Source organism: Macaca thibetana, chromosome 3 (genome assembly GCF_024542745.1).
Source record: "Macaca thibetana thibetana isolate TM-01 chromosome 3, ASM2454274v1, whole genome shotgun sequence".
Taxonomy (NCBI): Eukaryota; Metazoa; Chordata; class Mammalia; order Primates; family Cercopithecidae; genus Macaca; species Macaca thibetana.
In genome coordinates, this window is record NC_065580.1 from 131,428,997 (window position 1) to 131,453,297 (window position 24,301).

General features: G+C 45.1%; 1 protein-coding gene across 1 annotated transcript in view; it reads right to left on the minus strand.

Annotated features, from left to right (window-relative positions):
* Positions 1–2,419: 2,419 nt before the first annotated feature.
* Positions 2,420–24,301, minus strand: part of GALNT17 (polypeptide N-acetylgalactosaminyltransferase 17) — a 603,442-nt gene continuing 581,560 nt past the window's right edge. Inside the window, exons 10-11 of the mRNA XM_050783574.1 lie at positions 5,101–5,268; positions 2,420–4,039 (exon numbers count right to left, since the gene is read on the minus strand). Coding sequence (XP_050639531.1) covers positions 3,911–4,039; positions 5,101–5,268 — 297 coding nt within the window. The 3' untranslated portion in view covers positions 2,420–3,910. The remainder of the gene's footprint in view (positions 4,040–5,100; positions 5,269–24,301) is intronic.

Below are 24,301 nucleotides of genomic sequence, written 5' to 3' on the forward strand. Positions count from 1 at the left end.
TCCTGAGTAGCTGAGATTATAGGTGTCTGCCACCACGCCCAGTTTATTTTTGTATATTTTAGTAGAGAGGGGGTTTCTCCATGTTGTCCAGGCTGGTCTCGAACTCCTAGAGGTCTCCAGAAATTTAATTTAATTTAATTTATATTTTTCGAGATGGAGTCTTGCCCCATCGCCCAGGCTGGAGTGCAGTGGCTCCATCTCAGCTCACTGCAACCTTTGCCTCCTGGGTTCAAGCAATTCTCCTGCCTCAGCATCCCGAGTAGCTGGGATTACAGGGTCATCCTACCATGTCTGGCTAATTTTTGTATTTTTAGTAGAGACGGGGTTTCACCATGTTGGCCAGGCTGGTCTTGAACTCCTGACCTCAAGTGATTTGCCCGCCTCAGCCTCCCAAAGTGCTGGGATTACAGGCGTGAGCCACCGCGCCCGGCCATCCAGAGCCTTTAAATTCTCTCGAAGGACTTAGGACCAATCCTTTCCTCCCCACCAGGGTCCTGCTTCTCTTTTCTCTTCCTCCCTTTCTCCTGCTTCGTTAATTCTTCTTCCCTCCCTTGGTCCATGGCCACTCCCAGTGCCACCAGGCTCAGATGGGACCCCATGGGGTCAAGAGGGTGTTGCCCTGGGATGCTGACCTCATGCTCTGAGCAGTCTCCCCAGGTATCCTGATCCCGTGGCGGGGAGCTGCTGACAGATGGTGCTGATGTGAATAGTCCCTCCAGGCTACTGGACCTGGTAACCAAGGTCAGAGCTTAGAGCACATGTGCTGGTGCCAGAGAGTCTCCCACGGGTCCTGAGCCAGCATCCCCCACGCCACATAAACAAGCACAGCGGGCCATCTTGTCCAGCCACCGTGTGGTCCTAAAAAAAGAGGGGATGCCAGATACAGTAGCTCATGCCTATAAACTTCAGTAGCTCGGCCTCCCAAACTTCAGCACTTTGGGAGGCCGAGGCGGAGGATCACTTGAGGTCAGGAGTTCCAGACCAGCCTGGTCAACATGGTGAAACCCTGTCTCTTCTAAAGAAAAAAAAAAAAAAATAGGCATGGTGGCAGACACCTGTAATCCCAGCTACTCAGGAGGCTGGGGCAGGAGAATCACTTGAACCTGGAAGGCGGAGGTTGCAGTGAGCCAAGGTCACGCCATTGCACTCCAGCCTGGGCGACAACAGTGAAAAAAAAAAAAAAAAAGGTGGAATTTGCTGGATGGTGGCAGAAAGGGGCTGGATCAGGCCAAGTCCCATGGTAAGTCTCCCCTTCCTTACAGCTTTCTGTGCCAACCTGACACTCCTAACCTGGGACACACAAGGGTTTGTAAGCGAGGGTCAGGTGTCCAGTTCTGTCCTGCTTTGAGGGGGAAGAGGCGAGTACGAGGGTAGACCGGCATCGCCTTAGTCAGCCCCAGTGTGTGTGGGCCTTTTGCCTTTACTAAGCAAACCCAGACCTGGTGCACTGACTCACACTGTAATCCCTGCGCTTTGAGGGGCTGAGGTGGGAGGACCACTTGAGGCCAGGAATTCAAGACCAGCGTGGGGAACATAGCAAAAAACCTGTTTCTCAAAAATCAGCCAGGTCTAGTGGCCTGTGCCTGTGGTTCCAGTTACTCAGAAGCCTGAGACGAAAGGATTGCTTGAGGCCAGGAGTCTGAAACGAATCTGGGCAATATAGCAAGACCCCTCTCTGCATTTTTTTTTTTTTTTTTTTTTTTTTTTGAGATGGAGTCTCGCTCTGTCACCCAGGCTGGAGTGCAGTGGAGCGATCTTGGCTCACTGCAACCTCTGCCTCCCGGGTTCACGCCATTCTCCTACCTCAGCCTCCCAAGTAGCTGGGACTACAGGGGACCGCCACCTCGCCCGGCTAATTTTTTGCATTTTTAGTAGAGACGGGATTTCACGATATTAGCCAGGATGGTCTTGATCTCCTGACCTCATAATCCGCCTGCCTTGGCCTCCCAAAGTGCTGGGATCACAGGCGTGACCACCGTGCCTGGCCTGCATTTTTTTTTTTTTAATTAGCTGGATGCAGTGGCTCACACCTGAAATCCGAGCACTTTGAGAGGCAAAAGTAGGAAGATCTCTTGAGGCTAGGAGTTCAGGCCCAGCCTGGGCAATGCAGCAAGATTCCATCTCTACAAAAATATTTTGTAAAAAATTAGCCAGGCATGGTGATGTGTACCTGTAGTCTCAGTTACTCAGGAGGCTAAGGTGGGAGGATCATTTGAGCCCAGGAGTTTGAGGCTGCAGTGGGTCATGATTGCACCACTGCACTCCAGCCTGGGCAACAGAGCAAGACCCCATCTCATAAATAAATAGTTAAATAAATAACACTAAACCCTCAAAGCCAAATAAGCTCTCCCCTTGCGTCTCCATCACTCCCCTCCCCACCTCCAGTTCTGGAGAAATCAAGACACAAAGGAGGCCGTTCTGGGAAGTGCTATTAAGATGTATTTATTCCACAAGGTGGGAGATGGGGTGAGGAGATGGTCACCAATAAGATGTCACCAAATGAGACACTGTGAATCCCACACAGGGCAAGGGGGCAGCTACAGGGTTCAGCTCTGGGCAGGGCTTGTCCAGGGACAGAGTGGGGAACAGAGATGGGGACTGGGAGATGGGACAGCCTCCCATCGGGGGCACCCCACAGGGCAGGGCTGAGACACATCCTTCCGGCCAGTGACATGGGGCCAAACCCACACCCTTCTCATCCCTCATCCCCATCCAGGCGAGTAATGAAGCAGCAAGCCCAAGGCCACACAGCTAAGTCAGCATCGTCGCACGCTCTGGAACGCACAGCCAGACACACACACACACACACACACACACACACACACACACACACACACACACACTCTGCCACACACAGCACACAGGCACACACACGCTTGTGCATGCACACGCGTTCATATATTAACTCTGATTTATATGTGCACCCTAACCAGAGGGCAATCGAAAAAAAATTAATACTCTTCAGAGAGGAAACGACTGCCTTCTGCTCTGCCAGCCAGCAGAGCGTGGGGTGAAATGAGGTGAGCCAAAAGCATCTTCGAGGGTCCTGGCAGCCTTTGCTTCAGCCCTTAGGTTCTGGATGGAGGAGCGGTGCTGCTCCCCGGTGGCAGCCTCCGGGATCAGGGCTCCCTGGTCCTCGACCCAGCTCCATCCTGTGGGGCCCTCGCAGCTGAGACCTTGCTGCAGGCTTAGCCTATTTCTGTCTCTGGCTTCCTCTAGACACAGGCAGGAAAGCTGGCCCAAGCACACTGGTAAGAGCCTAGTGCCCAGGTGATTAGGAGAGAAAGCATCAGCTCCATCCAGGTCATCTCGGGAGGGACCAAAAAAGTCCAGAGCTGCAGTACCCAAAGCCACCATGGTGGGAAGGGTTAGGGGCCGCGGCTGCCTTGGGGCATGAACAGACAGGTGTCATGTGGGCAGAAGTAACCTCGAAGGAAACAGTGTCCGGTCCTCGCTGCCTCCTTTTAGGGCGGGGAGCTAGGGCATGGCTGAGCCCCCGCTGCCTCCCGCTGTGTTGATGGCTGGAGTTCTGCTGCTGCAAGAGATGAGACACAGGAGGGGACCCTGCCAGTCCCAGATCCTGATTCTGGGATGGGAGATGTGGAGGAGAACTGGACAGTCTTGCTCCTCAGTACCAGGTTCACATCAGAGGCTGTGGAAGACAGCTCTCGGTTTCCCAGAGAAGGGGTTGGGGGGCATTTCCAGGGTGCAGGAAACTTGTGGGCAGCTGAATGCCTGAGGGGGGACAGAGTCTCCATCCGGGGTCCTTGTGCTGCCCTGGAGAAGCCCTGGGGGGCCCGTCGAGTACTTGCCAGCCCCTTGCTGTCTCTCCACCAGGGCGGCTGGTCCAGAGGTCGGAGGGAGCAGCCATGTCCTAGGGGCCAGGCTCCAGTGCCCCAGCTCCCTCCCTCTACTTGATGGAGTTCTTAATGGTCCACCTCTGACCTGTGCAGCTGCGGAGGATGAGGTCGATGCCAGCCAGGCCCCGGTTCTCCACCTCCAGGCAGCGTCCCGTGCCCTTGTTCATGATGGCTCCGTTCTGGGAGGGGGCAAAATTGAGAAGAGAGGATAAGAGAGACAGGAGAGAGAAAATGACAAAGAGACAAAGATAAAGAGAGAAGAGAAAGAGAGACAGGAGAGAGAAAATGACAAAGAGACAAAGAAAAAGAGAGAAGAGAAAGAGAGACAGAGAAAGAGAAAGAGAGACAGAGAAAGAGGTAAAGAGAAGACAGAGAGAAAGAGGACAGAGAAAAAGAGGCAAGAGAGAGAGGAGAAAGAGAGAAGATAGAGACAGAAGAGAAAGAGACAAGAGAGTGAAAGAGACAAAGAAAGAGACAAAGAGAAGACAAAGAAAGGGAGGAGGGGTAGAAAAAGAGGGAAGAGAGAGAAGAGAGAAGACAGAGAGGAGAGAGAAAAAGAGAAAGATAAAGGAGAGAGAGAGAAAGAAAAAAGAGGAGAGGAGATGGAAAGACAGAACATAGAGAGGAGATAGAGAGGAGAGACAAGAGAGAGAAGAGAGAGAGAGAGAGGGAGAAGAAGAGAGGGAGAGAGAGAGAGTAACAGAAGGAGAGAGAGAGAGAGAGGCTTAACCATCATGGCGCCTGGCACATACCTTCTTGCAGAGAATCAATTCCACCAAAATTCTTTGCATGGGGCTGGGGCAGGGAAGCATGAGGACCTCCTCTGGGGACTCTGAAGTCAGAACCTAAATAAGCTTCACCCGGTTTGAGTATCTGAATCCGGCGAGGAGCACTGGTGAGGGATGGGGTCAGGATGGGAAGTTTCCTGGGATATTCTTCGTCTGATGGTCTCAACCCCACTGGCTGTGGGTACTTAGTGGATTTCAAGGAAGTCCCCCCTCACTCCTCTCTCAGGATTGATCAGAGCTCAACCCGCCTAGCACTGATGTAGGAATCAGAAATGCTACTCCATGCAGAAACTCCACAGCTGCGCCCAGGAAGTGCTTGGGGTCCACTAGTCCAGCCCGGGGCAGGGAGACCTGGGTTCGGGGTTGCTCTTTGCTGGGGACCCCTGGGGAAGCTGGATTCCCCTCTGTGGTCTGCAGCCTCTGACCGCTGGCCCTGTCTGTACATCACTCACCTGGATGAAGTTCCAGCGCTTGTACAGGCTGCTCTTGACCTTGTCGCAGTCCAGGAGCTGCGGCAGCCGACTCTTAGAGTTATCTACCAGGCAGCGGGTGTCAGGGAGGAGTGTGGTGGTCCCCAGGGCGCCCAAGTGCAGAAAGCCTTCCTTGGTGTAGCGGGCAAGCTGTCGAGACACCAGAGCAGCAGGCGAATGGGAGTGAGAGGCAGGAGTGAGACCACGGGAGGAAGCGGGGCTCAGGTCTGCCAGCGTCACCCCTACTGTCTGTCAATACTGCAGTCCTGCCCACCATCCCAGCCTGTCACTCACGCCGTATGCTCAACTCACAGGAGAGCCCTATTCCAGAAAGCCTCCCGGGCTTCCTGAGCCTGGATACAGAGTCCCCAGGGCAACTCTCTGATCTTTTTTTCTTTTTTCTTTTTTTTTTGAGATGGAGTCTCACTCTGTCGCCCAGGCTGGAGTGCAGTGGCGCGATCTCAGCTCACTGCCACCTCTGCTTCCCGAGTTCAAGCGATTCTCCTGCCTCACCCCCCTGAGTACGTGGGATTACAGGCGCGCACCACCACGCTCGGCTAATTTTTGTATTTTTAGTAGAGACGGGATTTCACCATGTTGGTCAGGCTGGTCTCGAACTCCTGACCTCGTGATCTGCCCGCCTTGGCCTCTCAAAGTGCAGAGATGACAGGCGTGAGCCACTGCACCTGGCCCTGATCTTTTTTCTAAGCATATCCTCAGGCAGTGTTTTAGGACCTAGTCTTCTATTCAGCAACGTCGGGGAGAAGGAATAGATGAAGAAGCTGGATGTCTAATCTCTAAATGGCTCTACTTTCAGCTGGCTGGGCCACCTTGAACAAGTCACTTAACCTCTCTGAGTCTCCATTTCCTCCTCACTTATCAAGAGGGATTGACTAAATCTGGTGCAAAAGGCTCAAAGAAGCCATTCACTGAAGAAGAAAGAGACATTAAACAGTACTCAACCTCATAGGTACGAAAAGAAACAAAAATCTAAAATAATGAAATACCACATTTTACGAAACAGAGTAGGCCAGGCTCAGTGGCTCACGCCTGTGATCCCAGCACTTTGGGAGGCTGAGGTAGGCGGATCACTTGAATCCAGGAGTTCGAGACCAGCCTGGCCAACACGGCCAAACTCCGTCTCTTCTAAAACTACAAAAATCAGCCGGGTGTGGTGGCGCATAACTATAATCCAAGCTATTCAGGAGCCTGAGGCAGGAGAATTGCTTGAACCTGGGGGTGCGGAGGCTGCAGTGAGCCGAGATCGTGCCACTGCACTCCAGCCTGGGCAACAGAGTGAGGCTCTGTCTCAAAAAAAAAAAAAAAAAAAAAAAAAAAAAAAAAAAAAAAGACACAAACAAAAACCAAACAAAAACAAAAACCAAACAAAAAACAAAAAACTCCCAAAAAACTGACACTAAAATCAGAGATTATTCACATTTTGGTGACTTAAGTCTAAGATGGACCCTCCCGCTATTGGGCTGGAGGGAGGGTAGATTACTACAACCTTTCAAAAAGGAGATTTCTAAATATATGCTTTGTGCTTTTAAAATGTTCATGGCCTTTGATTCAATTAATCCACTTTTACGCACAAAGGACAAGACACTTCTCATAAGAAGACATACAAGTAGCCAGAACACATGTGAAAAAATGCTCATCATCACTAATCATCAGAGACGTGCAAATCAAAACCACAATGAGATACCATCTCACACCAGCAAGAATGGCTACTATTGAAAAGCCAAAAAATAACAGATGTTGGTGAGGCTGCAGAGAAGAAGGAATGCTTATACACTGTTGGCGGGAATGTAGATTAGTTCATCCACTGTGGAAAGAAGTTTGGAGACTTATCAAAGAACTAAAAGTATAACTACTGTTTGACCTGCAATCCTATTACTGGGTATCGACCCAAAGGAAAAGACATCACTCTACCAAAAAGACACACGCACTTACATGTTCATTGCAGCACTATTCACAATAGCAAACATATGCAATCAACCTACGTGCCCATAAATGGTGAACTGGATGAAGAAAATGTGGTACCTATACACCATGGAATACGGTACAGCCATGAACAAGAACAGCATCATGTCTTTTGAAGCAACATGGATGCAGCTGGAGGCCATTATCCTAAAAGAATTAATGCAGAATCAGAAAACCAAATACTGTATGTTCTCACTTGTGAGTGGGAGTTAAACATTGGGTATTCATGGACATAAAGATGGAAATTATAGACACTGGGAATGCCAAAAGGAGGGAGGGAGAAAGGAAGGCAAGAGTTGAAAAACTATCTATTGGGTATTAGGCTCATTACCTGGGTGACGATTTCAAGCATACCCCAAACCTCAGCATCCTGCAATATACCTTTGTTAAAAACCTGTATATGTACCCCCTGAATCAAATAAAAATATAAATTAAAAAGAATCAATTTTTAGAACTCCATGATACTGTTTGGCTGTGTCCCCACCCAAATCTCATCTTGAATTGTAGCTCCCATAATCCTCACGTGTTGTGGGAGGGACCTGGTGGGAGGTAACTGAATCACGAAGCCAGGTTTTTCCCATGCTGTTCTTGTGATAATGAGTAAGTCTCATGAGATCTGATAGTTTTATAAAGGACAGTTCCTCTGCACACGCTCTCTTGCCTGCCACCATATAAGGCATGCTTTTGCTCCTCCCTCACCTTCCGACATGATTATGAGGCCTCCTCAGCTATGTAAAACTGTGAGTCCATTAAACCTCTTTTTCTTTATAAATTACCCAGTCTTGGGTATGTCTTTATTAACAGCATGAGACTGGACTAATACACTTTAGCAGAAGGAAATAATCAGAATTGCAAACAAAAATTCATGGGTAGGGTATTTATTGCAACAGAATTTATAATAAAGAGCAGAGCAAAAATATCATAAGTGGGCAACAAAATCCTAGTGCTTGCTTTATGCTCTATGTACAACAACAAAGGCTGGATGATTACGGTAGGTTGCAAAACCGACCACATCATCCACTATTCCTTCTATACACCCATGGCAAGATGGCTTTGAAGCAATTTCCATCAAGAAGTGGAATCTATTTCACTATCCCTTGAATACTGGTTGGTCCTGTGACTTGCTTTGGCCAATGGAATGGAGCAGAAGTGAGGCTGTGCCTGTTCCTAGACTAGACTTTTAGCGTTGTATGCATCCTTTCAGTCTCTTGGAACAGTAAGCCCAGGTTGGCCTGTTTGAGGATGACAGTCATGTGGCCCAATCAATTGCCAGTTAGCCACCAGTTAACCAAATGGATGAGGCCAACCTGGATGAGGCAGCCCTCAGCCAACCTGCCAGTTGCTGATAGGAGATGCAGGAATGAATCCAGTTAGATCAGCCAAGCCTGGTCCAGATCATAGAATCATCCAGCTGACCTGTAGACTCGTGAGCAATAAAAAAATACATATTGTTTTAAGCCACTACGTTGTGGGGTAGTTTTTATGCAGCAATTCCTAACTGATTCCAACACCAATTCCAACACCAGAAGGTGTTGCCTGGCAACCGTTCCCACAACAGGACCCATAGTAGGCTATCAGCCTTGCCTCTGCTGCCTTCAGTGTCCTGGGGAAGGAAAATTATATTGTTTAAGAATCATATTCTAAAATTTAAAAAAATGCATTCACCCATCTTTCACACTCCTGAGAGGGAGGGGCTGTGCCTAATTAATTTCCTTTCTTACTAGCAGCAAATCACAGACCAAGTGCTCAAAATGTGTTTGGGGTTGAGCACATAAATGCGGTGAATGGCAACATTTAAAAACGCAGCCACATCTACACAGCTGTTGCCTAATAAATTAAAAAAAAAAACCACTCTGCATCATTTCTAACCATTGTAAAGAGAATAAATAATGCAATTTTCACAACAACTCTGCAAGATATGTTTTATTATTATTTACATTTTATAGATGAGGAAACTGAGGCATGACGACATCTGGTCCGCTGACTGGGTGCTGGCCGCTTTCTTTTGGTCACCAAATGATTGGCTGCCATGGCCCAGCAGCTGAGCAGCAGAGGAGCCCCCTCCCAGATTGCCGGGGGAACCCCACCTCCTCCAGAGAGCCTGAGCATATTCTGCCCAGGAATGAAATAAGTAGCTCCGCTCAGGGACAGGAGTGACTCTTTTCTGGCAGAAAAGATTCTCTGCATGGGGTTCTCATTTCTTGGTGAAAGCTACTCAGAAGCTCTTGGCTCTGATCCCAAAAGGAGGGCCTGGCTGCTCTCCTTGAACAAGGGACAGGGAGTTTATTAAGTGCCCTTGAGAGAGATGCGGTTAACGTGTGCTTTAAACCCCAATTAGTTCCAAATCAAAGTAATTGTTGGAGGCAAAATGGTAAGAAAATCAGCAGCCCTCCCTCCCCCTGCCTAAACAATGTCTCCCTGAATATATTTAAATTCTCCAAATGCAAAGTGATGAATGACAGCAAGCTGCCTTTATGTTCAGGGAAAAGATATACACAGCTGCTTATTGAAATTATGAATCAATCTATTATCCAGCAGGCAGTTGAGCAGCACTAAGAACATTAATTAACTGAGCATATCTGTGACCCAGATGTTTAAAGAGGGAAGCTAAATGCCACTGGGAGTTAGAGGTTCTCCTTTCTGAGGTCTGTTAGGGAATGAAACAATCAGACCTAGAATACTAGGACCTGCGGAGGCCACATGGCAGGCCTAAGCCATGCAGGCATGCAGGGTAGGCTGGGGCAGGCGAGGAGGGCCCTGGATGGGATTTCCTTTCTAGGGGAAGGTGTTTATCACACTGAAATTACTAGGTCATGTGCATAGGTTCTGCTGGTCTGGCCAAGGGACCAATACTTGCCTCCTTTTCTGAGGAAGTTAGAAGCCAGTACTGTGGTCTGACGCATGATGGGGCTAAAGTTAGGCAAACAGATCTCACATCCACTTTTCTAGCATGAGGCAGGCGGGTAGTGAACCCTTGGATCTGCTGTCAACCAAATGTCCCAAGTTTGCCCCAGTCCTGAACCAGGAGCTTCTGTGATGTTGTCTACCTACCATGACTCCTCATCCCTCATGCTGTCTCCTTGAGGATCTCTTCTTCCTGTCCTCTGCACATTCAACAGGTTTTCCTGCCTCTAAGTCTTTGTCTAGGTGTGTTTCTCTGCCTGGAGATGCTGCTGATTGGCCTTCCTCTAGAATGTTCTGGCTTCAACTTTCCTAGGCTTCAGTGTGATTCTCTCTTACGCACAGTGTCTTCCAGCCCCTGGACCTCTCCTTTCAGGTCTTTGGAGCAACTGGATGTCTGTGCTGCTCTCATGTGTCTCTTCAAGGTGTGGTCTCCTCATCTTGACCATTTTGTTTATTCATTTTCAAGCTGATGGACATTTGGGTTGTTTCCACTTTTTGGCTATTATGAATAATGCTGCTGTGGCTATTCATGTACAATTTTCATACGAACACATGTTTTCAATTCTCTGAGGTATACACCTAAGAGTAGAATTACTCATCCTTGGGCCATATGGTAACTCTATGTTTAACTTTCTAAGGAACTGCCAAACTGTTTTCCAAAGCAGCTGCACCACTTTACACTCCCACCAGCAATGAACCGGGGTTTCAATTTCTCCACATCCTGGCCAACTCATGTTGTCGTCTGCTTTTTTTGATTCTAGCTATCCTAGTGAGTGTGAAGTGGCCACTGTGGTTTCGATTTGCATTTCTCTAATGACTAAAGATGTTGAGCATCTTTTCATTTGCTTATTGACCATTTTATATTTTCTTTGAAAAAAAGTCTATTCAAATCTTTTGACCATTAAAAAAAAGGTCATTATTTTGGGTTATAAGAGTTCTTTACATATTCTGGATACTAAGACATTTTTCTGACATATGATTTATAAATATTTTCTCCCATTCTATGGGTTGTTTTTCACATGCTTGATAATGTCCTTTGAAGCATAAAAGTTTTTATTTTTGGTAAAATACAAAGTAGCTATTTTTTCTTTGGTTATTTGTGTTTCTGAAGTCATATCTAAGAAACCATTGCAAAATCCAAGGCCATGAAGATTTACCTCTATGTTTTATATGAATGTTATAGTTTCATCTTATATTTAGGTCACTGGTGCCCTTTGAATTTTTTTCTATATATTATAAGGTAGGGGTCCAAAATCACTCTTTTTCATGTGGATATCTGTGTCCCAGCACCATTGCTGAAAAGACTATTCTTTCCCTATTGAATTGTCTTGTCACTCTTGTCAAAAATCAATGGATTATAAATGTGAGGGTTTGTTTCTAGACTCTAAATGTGATTCCTTTGATCTCCATGTCTATCTTTGTGCCATACTATACTGCTTTGATTATTATAGCTTTGTAGTAAGTCTTAGAACTGGGAAGTGTGAGTCTTGCAAGTTTGTTCTTTTTCAATACTGTTCTGGCTATTTTGCGTCCCTTGAATTCCATATGTATTTTAGGATTAGCTTTTCCATTTCTGCCAAAAAAAAAAAAAAAAAAAAAAAAAAAGGCAGTTGGCATTTTGCTAGGGATTGCATTGAATCTTTAGATCAATTTAGGAAGAACTGCCATCTTAACACTCTTAAGTCCTCTAATCCATGAACAAAGGCTATCTTTTTTAGTTAGATCTTTAATTTATTTCAATAATGTTTTGTCATTTCAGTGTACCTGTCTTGCATTTTTTTGGCTAAATTTATTCCTAAGCATTTAATCCTTTTTGATGCTATTGTAAATGGTTTTGTTCTCTTAATTCCCTTCTCAGAATGTTCGTTGCCAGTGCAAGCAGTGTGTTTAATACACCTCTGTGATCACACCAGTCACTCAGGTACCTCATGGTCACTCTGAAAAGCAGGTTTTACAAGTCTCCTCGGTCTTTGCTTTCACAGGGCCAGGGACAGGTGCCAGCTGACTACATCCACTGGAGACCTGTGTTCCAACTGTGCCTGGGCCCTTCTTCATTTTTTCATTCGCCTCATGTGACTCTCTGTCAGCCAACACCCCTCCCATCCCTGCTAGAGTCTGGATTTTAAAAAATGTGTCCTTCCTCCTCAATCTCCTATCCTGGTGTCCTGGGCCCTCACTGCCTTCAGAGAATATTACTTCCCATTTTGTTGAAAAGTTGTCTCCCTTACTTCTCAAAAACCTGTCTTCCTTCACTCACATTTCCTTCGGTCTCTGACCCTCTCCCCACTCTGTAGGTACCCTAAGCCATTACTCGCTCCTTTCTTTCATTTCTTCAATCAAGCTACAAATATAACCAGATCTTTATGTCTCTAGCCACAGCTCTATTTATCTCTTAATTTGAATTTCCTCTCTCTCATACCTTTCATGCCTTGCAACCTAACTTCTGCCATTGTTACTTTATTGAAATTGCCCTTTTAAAGGTCATCAGGTGATATGGTTTGAATGTTTGTCCCCACCAAATATCAGGTTGAAATGTGATTGCCGGTGTTGGAGACGGCGTCTGATGGGAGGTAACTGTATCATGGGGCCATATCCCTTATGAATGGTTTTAAGCACCACGCCCTTGGTGATAAGTGAGTTCTTGCTTAGTTAGTTAATGCAAGATCTGGTTGTTTAGAAGTCTGGGACCTTCTCACCTCACTCTCTTGTTCCCACTCTTGCCAAGTGATGTGCCTGCTTCTGCTTCACCTTCCACCATGGGCAAAAGCTCCCTGAGGCCTCACCGAAGCTGAGCACATGTCATACAGCCATAAGCCAATTAAACTTCTTTTCTTTATAAATTACCCAGTCTCAGGTATTTCTTTAAAACAAGGCAAGAACAGCCTGATAAAGCAGGATCTATAATATAAACTTCAATTGCTTTTTCTTCAGTTGCACCCAGGCTCTGTGCTGAGTGCAGTTGATGTAACTTCTCCTATATGTAGTCACTTTCTTGGAGATTTTTCCCATCCTCAGAGCTTTCAATAGCATCTACATGCTAATTTGGCTGTTTGAAACTTCTGTTTCCAAACCAAAAATGTCCCTCAATTCCAACTTTGTATATCCAGCTCCCTACTTGACATACCACTTGGATGTCTAATAAGCATTTTAAATTTAGATGACCCAACTGAACTCATCCTCTTGTGTAACCTCCATCACCCATACACTCATCCAGCATCGGTTCCTTCTTGGTAATAACTCCATCCTTACAGTTGCTTAGGCCAAACACCTTACTTACCCCTTTCTCTGATCCACCATATTCAATCCATTAGCAAATCATATCCAGATTTCACCTCCCTGTTCTAAGCCACCTTCCTTTCTTGATAAGGTTAGGGCAATGGCCTCCTGACTCGTTCCCCAGTTCCCCCTCCTTGCCTCCCTCAGTTTTCTTATCAACACACCATCCAGAGTGACTGCTTTTAAAATACTATATTATTTAAAATCATGTTACTTTAAATTGGAGTCAGGGCGTGCCATCTCTCTGCTGAAAATCTTCTGGAGGCTTCCAATCTCACCCAAAATAAAAGTCCAAGATCCTTGCGATGGGTCCTGCAATCCAATAATAGCTTTCTGAGCTTCCAGAACTTCCGGCCAAATGTCATACTTTTTGCTGAGACTTTTCCTTGATCCTCTTATTTAATCCAGCCACATGGGCCTCCCTGCTGATCTGTGAACCATCCATGCCTGCTCCTGCTCAGAGCCTTTGCACTGGCTGTTCCTTCTCTCTTGAATACTCTTCCTTTAGATATCTTTCTCTTCTTATATTTTTAAAAATTTTAGATTCAGTGGGTACATGTACATATTTGTTACATAGATATATTGTATAATGCTGAGGTTTGGGCTTCTACTGAACCCATCACCCAAATAGTAAACATAGTGCCCAGTAGGCACTTTTCAACCCTTACCCTCCTCCCTCTCTCTCTACTCTGGTAGTCCACACTGTCTATTGTTTCCATTTTTAGGTCCAATGTTTAGCTCCCACTTATAAGTGAGAACATGTGGTATTAGGTTTTCTGTTCCTTTGTTAATTCACTTAGGATAATGGCCTCCAGCTACATCTATGTTTTTGCAAAGGATACGATTTCGTTCCTTTTTATGGTTGCATAGTGTTCCATGACATATATATATGTGTGTGTGTATATATGTGTGTATATATGTGTGCATATAAGTATATATATATTTGCTTTATCCCATCCACTCTTTATGGGTACTTAGGTTAATTCCATGACTTTGTTTTTGTGGATAGTGCTGTGATGAACATACAAGTGCAGGCATATTTTTGATGCCTTTTCGTTTGGGTAGATACCCAGGAGTGCCTCCTCCAGATGTTTGAATGGCTCACACTCTCACCTCTTTCAAGTTTCTGCCTAAATGTCATATTCTTTTTTTTTTCTTTTCTTCTTTTTTGAGATGGAGTCTCACTCTGTCGTCCAGGCTGGAGTGCAATGGCGCGATCTTGGCTCACTGCAACCTCTGCCTCCCGGGTTCAAGTGATTCTCCTGCCTCAGCCTCCAGAGTAGCCGGGATTACAGGCACCCGCCACCACATCCAGCTAATTTTTGTATTTTTAGTAGAGACAGGGTTTCATCAGGTTGGCCAGGCTGGTCTCGAACTTCTGACCTCAGGTGATCTGCCCGCCTCGGCCTCCCAAAGGGCTGGGATTACAGGCGTGAGCCACCGCGCCTGGCCAAATGTCATATTCTTGCTGAGACTTTCCCTTGATCTTATTTAAAATTTCACATGCACCACTTACTCCCTATCTTTCTCCTTGCTTTACTTCTCTGTAAACACCTATTATCTTCTATCAAACCATCTATTTTCCCTACTTACCCAGTTTGTTGTTTGGCTCCCTTGGCTAGAATGAGTGGCATGAAGGCAGGGGTGTGTTTGCTTAGCTTTTTTGTTCACTGCTCTATCTCTAGCTCTTAGAAGAATGCCTGGCATATAATAGGTGCTTGATAAACATTTGTGACATCATGAATGAATGACACAGTGCTTGCTTTCGAGGTGTTCACAGCTTACTCACTGGAGCCAGGCAAGTAAAAAGGCAATGATAGCAATGATAACAAAATGTGGAATCTTGCCAGGAAATACACGAAGTGTGTTCATAAAGGCAGAATAGGATGGGGCCCTATCCAAAAGAGGAAGGTCAAAGAAGGATTCCCAGAGAAGGCATTGAAGTCAAGCCCTGATGGAGTCAGCCAACTAGGCAAGTAAGAGAAAAATAGATCAGACCAGGAAGAGGGAGCAGCTGTTTAAAGGCCTGGAGACCAGAGGAAATGTGGTGTTTTGGAGAATCCAAGCATAGCTTTCACCATGATGGAGTACAGAGGTGGGGGAGTTGGGTCTAGTGCAGGTGAGACTCCACTAGATGGAGTCCACCAAGCTCAGGAATCGAGGCTTTCGCATTAAGAGCCATCTGAATTTTAGGCTGACCACACTGTCTGTTGAGTGGAGAACGAACTGCAATGAGGATGGAAGTAGAGGGGTGGATGAAGGTCTGAACTCAAGTGTGACAGTGAAGGTTAGAAGAAGACAGATTTGAGAATGCATACAAGTTAATTTAAGTAGTTAAGAAGTTAAGAATGATTCTTTTTTTGTTTTTTTTTTTTTTGAGAAGGAGTCTCACTATGTCGTCCAGGCTGTAGTGCAGTGGTGTGATCTCTGCTCACTGCAACCTCTGACACCTGGGCTCAAGCGATTCTTGTGCCTTAGCCTCCTGAGTAGCTGGGACTACAGGTGTGCACCACCGCGCCCGGCTAATATATTTTTTTGTATTTTTAGTAGAGATGGACTTTCACTATGCTGGCCAGGCTGGTCTTGAACTCCGTGATCTGCCCGCCTTGGCCTCCCAAACTGCTGGGATTACAGGTGTGAGCCACTGTGCCTGGCCAAGAATTATTCTATCTTACTGGAAAACAGAATCTTTTATCATCATACACTGACACACTTCACTTTATTATTTTTTTTTCTGAGACAGGGGTCTCACTCTGTCACTCAGGCTGCAGTGCAGTAAAGTGATCATAGTTCATTGCAGCCTCCAACTCCTGGGCACACGTGATCCTCCTGCCTCAGCCTCCCAAGTAGCTGGGACTACAGGTGCATGCTACAACACCTGGTTATTTAAAAAAAAAAAAAAATCATAGACACAGGGTCTCACTATTTTCCCCAGGCTGGCCTCAAACTCCTAGGCTCAAATGATTCTCCCATTTCAGCCTCCCAAAGTGTTAGGATTACAGGCATGACCCACCGTGTTCAGGCTGCATTCATCTTTAATAACGCATTTTGTTTTATAGGCTAGTTTGTTTGATACTAATGAAGTTACCCCAGCTTTCTGCCCTTTAGAATTTGCCTGACATAACCCTTTCCATCTTTTTAATTCAACACTTCATTCTCCTGAGGGTTTTTTTTTTTTTTGAGATGGAGTCTCGCTCTGTCACCCAGGCTGGAGTGCAGGGGTTCGCTGCAACCTCTGCCTATTGCGCTGCGCTGCAAGCTCGCTGCAATCTCGGCTCGCTGCAACCTCTGCCTCCCAGGTTCAAGCGATTCTCCTGCCTCAGCCTCCGGAGCAACTGGGACTACAGGCGCGCCACCACGCCCGCTAATTTTTGTACTTTTAGTAAAGACGGGTTTCACCATGTTGGCCAGAATGGTCTTGATCTCTTGACCTTGTGATCCACCCGCCTTGGCCTCCCAAGGTGCTGGTATTACAGGCATGAGCCACTGAGCATGGCCTTTTTTTTTGAGATGGAGTCTTGCTCTGTCACCTAGGCTGCAGTGCAGTGGCATGATCTTGGCTCACTACAACCTCCACCTCCCTGGTTCAACCAATTCTCCTGCCTCAGCCTCCTGAGTAGCTGGGATTATAGGTGCATGCTGCCACACCCGGCTAATTTTTTGTATTTTAATAGAGACCAGGTTTCACCGTGTTGCCCAGGCTGATCTTGAACTCATGAGGTCTGGCAATCTGCCCCCCTCGGCCTCCCAAAGTGCTGGGATTACAGGCGTGAGCCACTGTGCCCGGTGCTCTCCTGAGGTTTTTATGTGTCCCTTGAAAATGGAATACAGCTGGAGTTTTCAAAATTGAAGGTGGCAATCTCTGTCTTTTAACTGGAGAGTTAAATCCATTCATATTCATTGTAATTAATGATATATTTTTACTTATTTCTGCCATCTCTCTTTGTGCTTTCTGTATGTCTGGGCTCCTCAGTTTCCTTCTTTCTCCTCTACTTGCCTTTGCGTGGATTAGTTGTGTTTGGATGATTTGTTGAAATGTTATCATATTTCATTGTTCCCCTCTACAGATTTAAAAATCACACTCCATTTCCATTATTTTATTGTTTACTCTTGAAGTTTAACCATTGACAACTTTGCAAAATCCAATTTTATAAAATATCTTAACATCTGCTTCCCCTCGATAAAATTCAAAGGCATTAGGATACCAGATCTGATCACTTCCTTCTAACTGTTCAGTACTTTGGTTGTATGTTTGCATTGCTCCCATGGTCCACCAATTTAAGAGTAAACTTTCTACCATGACTTTTTACTCTATGGTCCAACTTACCTTTTCAGGCATAACTCTTGCTTTTCTGGCTTAGTCTGATAGATGATATGAGGTTTCTCAACAACAGCCGACCGTCCAGCCTGCCTTCCCTGTATAAGCAGGATATTCTCTCCCTAGCCCCACCCTGTCTCCACTGGTTCCATATAGCCCCCACCCAGATATGATTCTTCCAACTTACATAATTTCATATTTTATAAATGTGTTTTTCTTTGCTATAGGTTTTTGTTATTGTTATTTTTAGCAGCATTCTACCCATTTTTATCCAACATAAGGACCAACGAAAGTATCTTGCAAAAATCAAATGCTCTATAAATGTCTTTGGAAGTGAATGGGATTACTCTAGGTTTGGCTCCTGGGCTCAAGAGGAGAAGTGAACATCATTATCCACACCCTAATGCATTAGGAAAAAACCCTCTGAGCTCAAATACAATTAATTCTCATTTAGGGGGAAAGAATTTTCCATTTGAGATGATCTAAGAGACACACACAACTATTAACCCAAATTTAACAGCCTTGAAATAAAACTAGAATATGCAGGTTATAGCCAGATAAACAAAAATCAGATAAATAATTGCAGAATGACTCCAGAACACAGCAAAATCCATCAGATTATCAATAAAAACATGGCTTGCAATTGCTTTCCTATTAAGGGCCTTTCTCCCGATTCTAATATCCAGCAGTCAGTGTAGAAAACAATGGCTAATGCAAAATGTAGGTTTCTTGGCTGGGCACAGTGGCTCACACCTGCAATCCCAGCACTTTGGGAGGGTGAGGCAGGAGGATCACTTGAGGATAGGAGTTCAAGGCCAGCCTGGGTAACATAGTGAAACACTGTCTCTATAAAAATAAAATAAAATAAATTAGCTGGGTATGGTGGCACATGCCTGTAGTCCAGCTACTCGGGAGGCTGAGGCTTGAGCCCAAGAACTTAAGGTTGCAGTCAGCTATGACTGCACCACTGCATTCCAGCCTAGGTGACAGAGCAAGATCCTATCTCTAAAACAAACAAACACCAAAAAAGAAAAGTTCAGGTTTCCCAGCTTCTACTCAAGAGACAGAGAGATATATTCCATTAATTCAGATCTGCTTTGGAGTAAATTTATTTATTACTTGGTTAAAGCCCAGAAGAATGGTTTCTTATGACTGCAAGAACATGTGCATATTCTTGAAATTGACAGAGTTTCTCCTTCACTGTCCTGGGTGTTTACGAAGCTGGGCCAAGCTAAGAAAGAGGTAGCTCAGCAGTGGACAGGAGCCCCTCCAGGCTATCCTGAGAGCAAGGACCCAGTCCCAGGCACAGAGTTTACAGCCCTGAGAAGATGCTGTCTCCAGTGGCCTTTAGACATTTACAGAGGACGCTGCCTTTGGAAAATCCCAAATGCCCAATCCCAAACTGAATATAGAAAATAAATGTCTCACAGTGGACAGGTGGTGGCTGCCTGAGAGCTGGGTTTAGAAAAGGAGCATGAGAAATCCTTGAGGGAGATGGAAATGTTCTGAATCTTGATTTCAAGGGCAGCTTCGCAGGTGTACACACCTGTCAAAACTCATCAGATTGCACACTTTAAATGGATGCGCTGTATTGTATTTACCTTATGCTTCCATATAGTTGATTTAAAAATATATATGGGAGCTTAGAAAGCATGCTATGGAACCAGATGGTTTTTGCAGAGAGGGCCAGCTCCTGGGGACTGGGATGGTCCCAAGGGCCCTTCCCCGCTGGCTTCTCCCTTCTACCTTATCATACTGGATATGACTCATCATGCTGGATTCAAGCATTATGTTTCCAGAAAATGCATTTGCTACTTGGAATGAATGGGGATACATCTTTGTGTCACAAAAACCTCAGGCTGATTTTCTTACAGAGACAGTTCTAGGAGTGGATAGATCGGGGCAGTTCCGATGGAGGCAGGATCTGGCCCACATGGCCTGTGGAGAGACCTGGGGCCTCTCTTGGTGTGGGGCACCAGGACGGGAGCTGGAAGAGCTGGGCGAGAGAGGGAATGCCTAGTCCACTCCGACTTCTAGGGGATCAGGAGGATATTCGTAAGCACATCTTCAAAGCAAACCTCTGACTGCTGAATTGGTTAAGGAAGCAAAGACTTTATTTCTCAATAGGACAGACCGCTGATAACATGAATTCCTTTTTTGTCTGTCTATGTGAAATGGGAAGGGAGGACTGTAACCTGGTGCAGCGTGGACATGCTAGCAAGCACTGGCTTTCTGTACCACAGCTCAACGAGCTCACTTTCTTCACTTGCCAACTAGAGCAGCATTTCTGGCCTTGCTGTGTCATTAGAGAGAGAGGAGAGTATAATGGTTAAGGACTTGGACTCTGGGGTCTGCTTAGGAAATCCAGGCTCTGCTACTTAATGATTTTATGGTCCTGGACCAATTACTTTAGCCCTATGGGACTCCGCTTCCTCATTTTTCAAATGGGGATAATGGCCGGGCACGTGGCTCACACCTGTAATCCCAGCACTTTGGGAGGCCGAGGTGGGCGAATCACTTGAGGTCAGAAGTTTGAGACCAGCCTGGCCAACATGGTGAAATCCCGTCTCTACTAACAATCCAAAAATTAACTGAACATGGTGGTGCACATCTGTAATCACAGCTACTCGGGAGGCTGAGGCAGGAGAATTGCTTGAACCCGGGTGGCAGAGGTTGCAGTGGGCTGAGACTGTGCAATGGCACTTCAGCCTGAGTGACAGAGTGAGACTCCATCGCAAAAAAAAAGGGGGGGGGGGATAATGATAGATTACATCATAGGGCATTTATGGAGATTGATACGGTTTGCTTCTGTCCCCACCCAAATCTCATCTGGAATTGCAGCTCCCACAATTCCCGTGTTTTGTGGGAGGGACCGAGTGGGAGGTAACTGAAACATGGAGGCGGGTCTTTCCTGTGCTGTTCTCGAGATAGTGAATAAGTCTCACAAGATCTGATGGTTTTATAAAGGGGAGTTTCCCTGCACAAGCTCTCTTCTCTTGTCTGCTGCCATGTGAGACATCCCTTTCACCTTCCACCATGATTGTGAGGCCTCCCCAGCCATGTGGAACTGTTGAGTCCACTAAACCTCCTTGTTTTGTAAATTGCCCCATCTCAGGTATGTCTTTATCAGCAGCATGAAAACGGACTAATATAGAGATTAAATAAAATAATTAGAAGCAACTGTGGATATTAGCTTCCCCGACCTCACCCACCATTGAATAACTGAGTCTTGCTCCAGCTTTACCAAGAACTTATTTTCTTTCCTATAGATTTTTTTTTTTTAACTTTTTAGAAAGCTCAGGGGTACAAGTGCAGGTTTGTTCTGTAGGTAAACTTGTGTCACGGGGGTTTGTTGTACAGCTTATTTCATCACCCAGGTATTAAGCCTAGTACCCATTAGTTATTTAATATTTTTCCTGATCCTCTCCCTCCTCCCACCCTCCATCCTCCAGTAGGCCCCATTGTGTGTGTTGTGTGTGTGTTGTTCCCTTCTATGTGTCCAAGTGTTCTCATAATTCAGATCCTACTTAGAAGAGAGAAGTTATTTGGTTGTCTGTTCCTGTGTTACTTTGCTAAGGATAATGGCTTCCAGCTCCATCCACGTCCCTGCAATGGACAAGATTTCATTATTTTTTATGTCTATAAAGTATTCCATGATGTATATGTACCACATTTTTAAAATCCAGTCTATCATTGAAGGGACATGCACATCAAAACCACAAATATGGATTTTCTTCCCAGGTTCCAATCTGGGATCCCACATTGCAGTTTTGGTCCTGTCTCCACATATATATATACACACACATATACACACACACACAATTTATATTATAGTATATACTTAAATATATACCTCTATACTTACAGTGTGTGAAGAAGACAAGGATGAAGAATTTTATGATGATCCACTTCCACTGAATACTAACACTATAAATATATAGGTATATATCTAAGTATATACTGTAACAAATACGTACTTATGGCTGGATGCGGTGGCTCACACACTTTGGGAGGCCGAAGTGGGTGGATCACCTGCGGTCAGGAGTTCAAGACCAGCCTGGCCAACATGATGAAACCCCATCTCTGCTAAAAATACAAAAATTAGCTGGGCCTGGTGGCGGGCACCTGTAATCCCAGCTACTCGAGAGGCTGAGGCAGAAGAATCACCTGATCCCAGGAGGTGGAGGTTGCAGTGAGCTGAGATCACGCCACTGCACTCCAGCCTGCGTGCCAGAGTAAGACGCTGTCTCAAAAATAAAAAAATAAATAAAATAAAAATAAAAAAATTTGAAAAGTACTTATATACATACACTGTGTATATATAATAAAATTGTTTATGTAACTTCTTTTATGTGTGTGTATATATATCACCATGAACTTACTGAAAATAATCATTCAACAGATTATTGATTATCTCTTCCACGGAGAAATCAAAGCTCTGTGAATCAGTCAGTGATGAGGCTACTGTGAGGTTCTGCATGGCTCTGCTGAGCCTCGTAGCATAAAGAGTAAGGCACTAAATCCATTTCCACCAGGAGGCTTTACGTCCCCCTCCTTGTCCTTCAGAAACAGTGATGTTGTTTCCTTTTTAATTCAGTGATACAAACACAGCCTAACAAATCAACGTATTTCTTTGAAAAACAGAAAAGCTGAAAGTAACCTTCAGTAATAATAATAGTTGTTGCAGGGTGGCAGAACATGGATGATTTAAATTTGTGTTTTTCAAACTCTCTGAAATGCTGTTGTGCCTTTGGTAAAAAAAAAAAAAAAAAAAGGGCCAGGCACAGTGACTCACACCTATAAATCCCAGCACTTTGGGAGGCTGAGGCAGGAGGATTGTGGGAGGCCAGGAGTTTGAGACCAGCCTGGTCAACACAGCGAGGCAACATAGCGAGACCCCATCTTTATAAAAAATTTAAAAATCAGCCAAGCATGGTGGTGTGTGGCTGTGGCCCAGCTACTTGGGAGGCAGAGGCGGGAGGATTGTTTGAACCCAGGAGGCTGAGGGTACAGTGAGCTCTGATTGTGATACTGCACTCCAGCCTGGGTGACAGAGAGAGACTCTGTTTCAGAAAGAAAAGGAAGGAAGGAAGGAACGAAGGAAGGAAGGAAGAAAGAAAGAAAGAAGAGAAGAGAAGAAAGAGAAGAAAGAAAATAATAAAAAAAAGAGGAGCAGAAGTGACTTTCACTTATTTGGCTGTGGAATTTAATATCCCTGGGCAACGGAGAAAGGTTCAGCTGGTGACATGGCTGCCACTCTATTGTTCAATCTGAGTTCCTTATTTCAAGCCTAACATGAACACAAAACCTGCCTGAATGACTTTTTGTGCCTGGAGAAAAGTCAACTAAACTTCTAAGAAGACACAAAACTCTCAATTCACAATCTCCACTGGAAAACAATTTATGTCTGTCGTTGTGATTTCCTGGAAAGAATAGCTCATCAATCCATTCTGGCAGGAAAGAAATAGTACAGTAATTCCTCCTTAACCCTGAGTCTTCCTTAGGCAAAATAAAATACAGGCATATCTTGAGATATTGCAGGTTCAGTTGCAGACCACTGCAATATAGTGAATATAGCAACAAAAAAGCAAGTCACACAAATACATTGGTTTCCCAGTGCATAAAAAGTTATGTTTACACTATACTGTAGACTATTAAGTGTGCAGTAGCATGCCTTTTAAAAATGTGCATACTTAATTTAAAAATACTTCGTGGCTAAAAATACTAGGGATCACCTGAGCCTTCAGTAAGCTGTAATCTTTTTGCTAATGGAGGGTCATGGCTTGATGTTGATGGCTGCTGACTGATCAGGGTGGCAGGGTGGTGGCTGCTGAATGTTGGGGTGGCTGTGGCAATTTCTTAAAATAAGAGAATAACAAAATTTGCTGCATTAATTGACTGTCTCCCTTCCATGAAATCACTCGCTGTAGCATCCAATGCTGGTTACTAGCGTTTTACCCACAGTAGCATTTCTTTCAAATTTGGAACCAATCCTCTCAAACCCTGCTGCTGATATATCACCTAAGTTTATGGAATATTCTAAATATTCTGTTGTGTCATTTCAACAATATTCACAACATCCTCATCAGTAGATTCCATCTCAAGAGACCACTGTCTTTGCTTATCCGTTAAGAAACAACTATTTTTCTGTTCATGTTTGATCATGAAATTGTAGCAACCAGTCCCCTCTACAGGCTCCATTTCAGTTCTAGTTCTCTTGCTGTTTCCACCACGTCTGCAGTTCCTTCCTCCACTGAAGCCTTGAAACCCTCAAAGTCATCCATGAGGGTTGGAGTCCACTTCTCCCACACTCCTGTTCATGTTGCTATTTTGGCCTTCCATGAATCACAAACATGCTTACTGGTATCTAAAATGGTAAATTCTTCCCAAAAAGCTTTCCATGGACTTTGCCCAGACCCATGAGAAGAATCACTATCTATGGCAGTGACAGCCTTACAAAATGAATTTCTTAAATACGACTTGAAGGTCAAAATTGCTCCTTGATCCATGGGCTGCAGAATGGATGTTGTGTTATCAGGCATGAGAACAACATTCATCTCTTGGTACATATCCCTCAGAGCTCTTGGGTGACCGTTATCAATGGGCAGTGATATTGGGAAAGGAATCATATTTTTTCCTGAGAAGTGGGTCTGGACAGTGGGTTTAAGATAATCAGTAAACCGGCCAGGTGCGGTGGCTCAC